Here is a 7,157-nt window from a genome sequence, read left to right as displayed (position 1 = left end):
GGTAGGAAAGGGAGGGAATTGGGGTGACGGGGCGTAGGGAAGGCTTGAGGGGGCAGCAACTGGGGCTGAACTGGGAGGGAATGGGAGGGAGGTCTGGGGGGCCTGGGGTGGGATGTTGTCAGAGCTGGGCTTGAGGATCGGAGTGGTCACACAGCGGGTGAAGCTGTTATTGGGAATATTCCTGCTGCCTTCCCAACCCTGCAAGATGGTGGCGCTGGCAGTTGGGGGTCGGGCGGGCCCTGGTGGCACAGATGGGTCCTTGGGGTGACAAAGCCAGGCCCTTCTTCTCTGGGCACCTTGGTCAGTCCCAGTGGCCCCTCTCCTTCCCTGAGGCTTGGCTGTTCAGGCGTAGGCAAGGTTGGTTTTGGAGGCTTTTCCCAAGGAAGAGCAGGGCCCGGATAGGGCTGTGCTGTGCGGTGGATGCGTCGTTCCGACCCTGGAGAAGCCAGTTGGGCAGCTGAGCCCCGCGCTGCTTTTGCGATGCTTTTTCTCTTCCGTTTGCAGGTGGAACAGCTCCTGGGGAGCTCAGCCCCTGCTGGGGCGCAGGAGAGGGCAGAGCGCAGCCCTACACTGGCTCTTCCTGCAGCTTCTCCGTCTCTTTGCGCAGATCACCGCCGAGGAGTCAGAGGATGAGCTGCCACCCAGAGAGGAGCGAGCGAAAGCCCTGCTCAGCGAGCGGGATGCACCAGGAGGGAAGAACGAAGGGGCTGTAACTGAAGAGACAGAAGGTGATGGGCAGAGAGATGGGGAGGAGGCAGAGCAGCCGGACCAAACGGTAACTAAACTGCGGGGATTTAGTGACGAAGGCGATCGCCAAGGCGAGCCGTGGGGCGAAGTTGTCTTATTTCCTTGTCTCTGTGTGCACTGAGGGGCTTTGTGGTGACGGACAATATGTTGCTCTTCCCTTGCGCCTGGGTTTTGTTGGAGGATGAGGATGTGAGTCTCGGGAAGAGGGATGTGATCAGGGAGTTTAAACCTGAGCGCGTGGGGCTCCAGACCTGGAGGAGTACGAGCTGTTTGGTGCTGATGGTTTGCACCTAGGATCCGCGGAGATTTTCCAACGCAGAGGGAAGGTTCTGAAGTAAAACCTTGTGCTGTGTCTTCATGAGCGTGTCAGAAGGAAAGCACCTGGGGTCTCTGAAACAGAGATCACTTCTCTGCTCCCTTCACCGCACAATTAATTTTGCTCTGTGCTCTGCGTGGGGCTGGGCTGGTGAGTAGATGCTCAGCAAAGTGTTTGATTTGGAGGAGATGATGTGAAGACTCCAAGTAATGGAAACTAAATGGTGTGCTTGTTCTTCCCTGTAGCTTTTTTTTGTCATTTTGTGTTAAAATTTCTTTCTGTGCTCAGCTCAGAAGCGTCTCCTTGTGGAAGTGTGTAAGGAAAGGGCCACTTTAATTAACATGAAACATCACAAGTCCAGCCCGTATCTTGCTGGAGATGAGGTTCAGGGGGAGCGGAGGGGGTTTGGCCCCCTGGTCTCACCTGTTAAGGCTCAGTGTCTGGGGCCTGTGCCCGTGGGTTTTGGGTGCCAGGCGGTGTTGCCAGAGGAGCAGAGACCACTGTGTGTGCATGGCCCGGCTGTGCTGGTGCCTCAGCCAGCCCAGGGGCTTGGGAACACTCTGGATGTGCTGTGTGAGCTGAGCTTGGCCGGTCCCCGCCTGAGCAGTGACTCCAGCAGGCCTGAGCCAGTGAATTCGCTGTGCAAACGCTGCAGGGTTACCTGCTGCTGCGCTTGGAGCCTCCCGGGTGGGAGTGTGGGAGCCCTCAGGGTGTCTCCCTGCTGTTTCATAGAGCCTCGTCGGGGCTGCACATTCCCCTGGTGTTGAAGGCAGCTCGGGAGCTGGGGGCTGCTTCTGGTCACGCTGTTACTTGCTCTGTTACCTGTGTAAATCCTGGAAATGTGCTTTGTAGCTGTGTGTGCCCTGGGGAAGAGGCAGCGAGGACAGCAGCGTGCCTGTCGGGGTAGGGACTGCCACGCGGCCTCGGGAGCTGGCGTCTCTGTGGCGAGAGGAGCCGGCCTCGTTCAGGGCTGTCGGGCAGGTGTTGGTTTCTGTGGAGATTGGAGTGATGAAACTGTCCTGCTCACAGAAAGACAGAAATAAAGTTTATCCGAGAGACTGAAGGAGGACTGAAACGTTTCTTCCACACCTGGTGTATCTAAACTGCTTCTTGCCTGATTTTGCAGTCTCAGACGCTGATCTGAAAGTCAGCTGAGGTTTAACCCTTACAATTGAAAACCTTTGGTGCTTTACTCCATTTTCTCCTTATGTCTTAACTTCCACACGCGGACAAACTCAAAAGGATGAACGTTGGATTCATTTAAGGGCCCTCCTGGCGTGCTGATCCCTGTGGGAAATGCTCTTCTCCCCATGGAGCTTTTATCCCTGTGGTCCGTGGGGGTGTGCTGACAGCTGCTCCCTTTCTCTTTGCAGCCTGTGTTGAGTAACAAGCCACGAAAGAAAAAAAAGAAAAGGAAAACCAAGAAAACTTCGTCAGGGGAGACTCTGGTACGTCTGCGTTTGCTCTGAGAGTGAGTGACTGTGCTAATTTCTCCCGTGGAATTGAACGAAGTGGCAACTCTGAGGTGGTTTCAGGAAAGGTTTTTGTGGCAAGAATGCTCCTTTTTGTCTTGTACTCATTTAAAATTACGAAATAGCAACAGCAGCCTTTGACTGTGGCTCTGTGAGCAGCCGGGGCTGGCGCAGCTCTGCTGCAGATGCTTAGGGCTGAAATCCTCACAGCAGCACCTTCTTTCATCTCTGCTTCGAGGCTCCATGCGGGAGTGGGTACCGTGCGAGGGCTTTGCATTTCCATTCTCTTTTCCTTGCCCTACTTAGGTAGCTCTCCCGCTCTGCAGAGCCCTACAGAGCTCTCGCCAGCCCTCCCTCACCTTCCCTCTCCCCCCTGCCCAGCCACATGCTGTCGCTGTAGTTCAGCCTCTGAATGGTGACGGGGTCTCGTCTGCTCGTGCGCAGGTGAAGGTGCTGCTGGGGGGCCCCGCTCCGTCCCCTCAGCGCTGAGGGAGCGGGGGACGGGGGTTCTCTCTGGCTCAGCTTTCTACCCCTAAGGAAGTGTGCATGGAGCCAGAGCTTGGCCCAGTTTCTGCGTTTGTTACGGACAAAACTATAAGAAACAAATGTGTATGTTTTAATATACTTTTATCTACCTCAGCTAGGCCAGGAGACGAAGCGGATTTCTCTCTTAAATTCAATAGAAATTAAGTGGGGACTAATTTTCTGCTGAGGTTTAAGAGTCTCAGCGATTCCCTCGGAGGAGATCCTTTGCTAAACATCCTGAGCTGCGGTGTGCTGAAGTGCTGGGTGGGTGAGCCATGTCTCCGGTGAGGGTGCCCAACTGGCCACCGCCTCCTCCCCGGGAATTCAGCTGGGCGAGCTCCCAAGGCAGGGAATTCGATCAAAGAGCTCGTTTCCTCTCCCACTCCAAAACCAACGGGTGATAGGGTGACATCTGCCAGCTGCAGGCTCTAGGAAGACTTCAAACCCTGATGCAGGCAGTTTGATTTGCTAGCTGGAGATAGTACCCCCTTTGTTCGAGCACTTCAATGCAAAGCACATTATAAACTTGTCATCTCTCCGCTCCCCGCAGAGCGGCTATATTTAGCTGCAAAAGGCAAGCTCGCAGGGCTGTTTGGGTGTCATGAATGGAATTCCGTGTTCCACCCACGTACATCATGAGGAGGATGTGAAACGGCCGCCTAAGAAATGCGTCACTTGCTATTTGTGGGGGAAAAATAGAGGGAAATCAGGATAAAAGCGTTACACAACTGTTGAGCGTGCACTGCTGGAGGTACTCTGGGTGGTTTGGAGACGGGGGAGGCGGGAGCACAACGCCTTAGAGTTGGGCTAAAATCACCCCGGCGTTTGATACCTCGTTAGGAGGGATGCAGCAGTAATGTTTCCGTGGAGAGTAGATGGTGAAGGCTGATGATTGAAATATTTATGATTAAACTCGGCACCCCAGCATTTACTGCTGTCACAGGGATTGCAGTGTGAGTGAGGAAGCACAGCGAAGCCTGGGTGGGAGGGGGCAGACTGCAGCCCAGCCAGCCCCCCGGCTCTTGCACACACTAGATAGATCAGCTGGCGCGTTCACACGCACGAGGGTGGGAAAAGCAACAGCCCTGTGATGCCCTGAGCAAGCAGGAAGTGCAGCCAGCCCTTCGGGGGGCCATTGGGTGGGGAAGGTGGGATAAAAGTGCCGAGAGGAGAGCAGGAGGCCTCGCTAAGAGAGCCCGAGGGGCTGCATCGGTATCGCGTGGAGCTCGGGATGAGCTGAGGGACCTGGCAGGAGCCGGGTGTGCGAGCTGCGTGCTGCGGTGGCTCACTCTGTCATAACTGCCTTCTCTTTGCCTGTGTCTGTCTTAAGGAAGACAACGACCTGGAAGACATCGACAGCTTGCTGGAGAAGATTGAGGACACCAGTGGGCTCTCACAGCAGACCCAGAGCGGAATCATCGCTGACAGCCGGCCTCTGCTCTACGTAGAGCACAGGTAGTGCTGCTTCCTTCCTGATTTTGGCCCTTGGGTGTGACAGGGGTATCTGTTCCCCCAAGAAAAGGAGATGGGAGCCACCAGCGTGATCTGGCTGCAAATTCAGGATTTGCTCGGAAGGAGTTGTGGTAATGGATGTGCACGTCCCCGTGTCGAACCGCTGCTCTTAGAGCTGTGTTTGGTTTTGAGCGGTGACTGGTATTCCCCGCTGTCAGGCCTGGTTTGAGCAGGCAACTGGGCCATCTTAGCCTCCATCTTAGCCTAAAACACTCTGAGACTCTGCAGGAGAATCTCTGCAGAGCTACTGAGAGCCTTGATGCTTAAAGCTTTGACATCAGATTCTCCTGGCCAGGTGAGTGGCCGTGTTCAGAGCGGGCGCCGTGAGCAGCAGCCCCAGCGCCACCTGCGCTGTCCTCAGAGGGGGGCCGAGCAGTGCCAGGAGCTAATTTCACCAGCAGAGCAAGTTAGACTTGTGTAACCTTCCCTGCACGTCACCATCAACAAAGCAGACTAAGTGCCAGGTGTGTCCAAGAGCTGAGGAATGAGCCTGCCTCAAACTCGAGACCTGTAACATCTGGGCCTGTATCCACTGGGAAACCTGTTAGGAATGGGCTGGTTGGTGTGTCCAGCGTGTTCTGGAGCCCTGGGCTGGTGCAGACACTGGCAGCTCTTTCTGTTATTGGAGAAAACATTTAAACTTGTAGCTGGGACAACTTGCCAGTCCCGGTTTTGAAACCTCCAGTCACTCTGAGTCTAGGCTGGTGGGCAGTCGGTGCTAGCGCAGCCTGTTCGGGGACCCTGCAGCACAGGCAGAATGTTTGTTTATCTAGGGGTGGCTTTAAACTTCAGTGACTTCTCAGGTCAAGTAGACACTAATTAAAACCTTGGCTGGATAATCTGTGAGTGGGTGAGGGTTGGCTGGATCTCCTCCTTCCCACTCCCTGTCTTCAAGTCCTGCTCACGGGTCAGCAGGGAGAAACCCCTCGGAAATACACCTCCCTTAATCTGGGCCAAATGGTAAAGAAAACTGTTGCTTTGATACCAGCTCTTTGTATTAAAAAAATGTACCGTAATCCTTGCCAGCCTCCCTGCAGTGCTTAGGGTGCTTGCCCCGAGTTGCAGGCTGCTGCTTCTGAGCTCGGCAGCGGGTGTCTTGTGTTCTCCAGGTTTCTCCTGAACGGAGACTGTCCTGGGAGTACCCTGGAGAGGGCAGCAGAAGTATTCCCTGTCTTTGGAGCAGAGCACGAAGGAAGCATGCAGCTGCTCCAACTGGCTTGCAGTGCCTCCTGTTCTGACCTTTTTTAGTCTCTTTTTCCGTGCGTTGTGTCAGATCAGCGGCGTGTGTGACAGGTCGGGGGCTTGGCCAGAGACACTTCGAGGAGCAGAGCGCTGGGTGCTGATGGAGATGATGCCGGTGTGAGACTTCTGGCTGTGTTTAACTGACGGTAGCTTTTCTTTCATGTTTCAACCTTCTCAGAAACTTGAATCCGGAGAATGAGTTGAAGAGATACTTCGGGGCTCGTGCTGTTCTTGGTGATCAGAGGTTAGTCCAGAATTTAATATTAAACCCTTCCAAAGTCCGAGTCGATGTGTGTCTGTCCTCCCCTTGGCATGGCTCACTGAGCCCCCAGTGCCACACCTGGGCAGGGAAGTTGGGGTTTGGGGTGTCTTACTAAACGAGAAGACACTATTCCCCTGTCCCATCTCTTGTTGGGACAGGAGAATATTTTTTTTTGTGGTATATATGGAGGGGACATAAGACTTGTCAAGGCTTTTACTAGCATTTGCTTTTTCTTTTCCTGATTTCCCCTCTCATTTACTACCAAAACACTCTTCTAAAGTCCTTTCATTCAAATTCATATAGACGTTTTTTTTTTTTTCCTCCAGCATTTGTCTCTTGTTGCTGTTCCAAAGTCTCTGATGTCTTACAGAGGGGACCCTGAATATTTTCTGGGGGAGGTCTCATGCACTTGCTTTCAGGGGTGCAGGGAAGCTGCTGCTTTTCAGGTGTGAGGTCTCTGTGCCGTTACCTGCTGCACTGCAGTCGGTGTTACCCAGAAAATCCCCCCTTCTGTGAGCTGGTTGGAAAAAGTATGTACGAAGGGTATAAGCTCAGGGCAGCGATGGTGGAAGGAGAAACCTTCTCTGAGGGAGTCTGTGGGAAAATACTTAGTGCTTGAGGAAGAAGCAACAGTCTCTTACGAGGGAAGATGACTTTCTCAGAGTAGCCTTGGTTTCTGAATTCCTCCTGCCCCGAACCATTAAATCGGTTGCGTTTATGAGCACGGCTTAAACTGAATCAGTTGACGTGTGAAGGCACTGCTGGGAAGAGAGATGAGTCAGAGGGATATGGGACTCTCTTAATTGGACCTGGGAAGCTGTTTGAAGCAAAGAGGCAGCTGAGAACTTGGCAGGAATAAAAACAGGGGAGAGAAGCTATTGAAGTGGAAATGCTGGAGGCACTGGCCGGCCCAGAGAGGAATGGTTCAAGTGAGGCAGAGCCTGGGTGAAAGTGTCTTGAAGGCAAACCTGTTAAAGCTCTGGGCAAAAGCTCCATGTGGCAGGGCTGCAGCTGGGGGACATGTTGGATATCTCTTTTTTTTTTCCTCTTTCCTCCGCGCCCCCTCCCCCCCCCCCCCCCC

General features: G+C 53.8%; 1 protein-coding gene across 1 annotated transcript in view; it reads left to right on the top strand.

Moving 5' to 3' along the window:
* Nucleotides 1-480: 480 nt before the first annotated feature.
* The window catches only part of TCF25 (transcription factor 25), a 16,171-nt gene continuing 9,494 nt past the window's right edge, over nucleotides 481-7,157 (top strand). Inside the window, 5 exon segments of the mRNA XM_026857019.1 lie at nucleotides 481-570; nucleotides 572-775; nucleotides 2,437-2,511; nucleotides 4,391-4,515; nucleotides 5,993-6,058. Of these exon segments, the coding sequence (XP_026712820.1) occupies nucleotides 481-570; nucleotides 572-775; nucleotides 2,437-2,511; nucleotides 4,391-4,515; nucleotides 5,993-6,058 (560 nt within the window).

Source organism: Athene cunicularia, assembly GCF_003259725.1.
Source record: "Athene cunicularia isolate RWA chromosome 11 unlocalized genomic scaffold, athCun1 chr11_part2, whole genome shotgun sequence".
NCBI lineage: Eukaryota > Metazoa > Chordata > Aves > Strigiformes > Strigidae > Athene > Athene cunicularia.
Note: the sequence above shows the minus strand (reverse complement) of the source record. Positions and strands in the feature narration are given on the sequence as shown.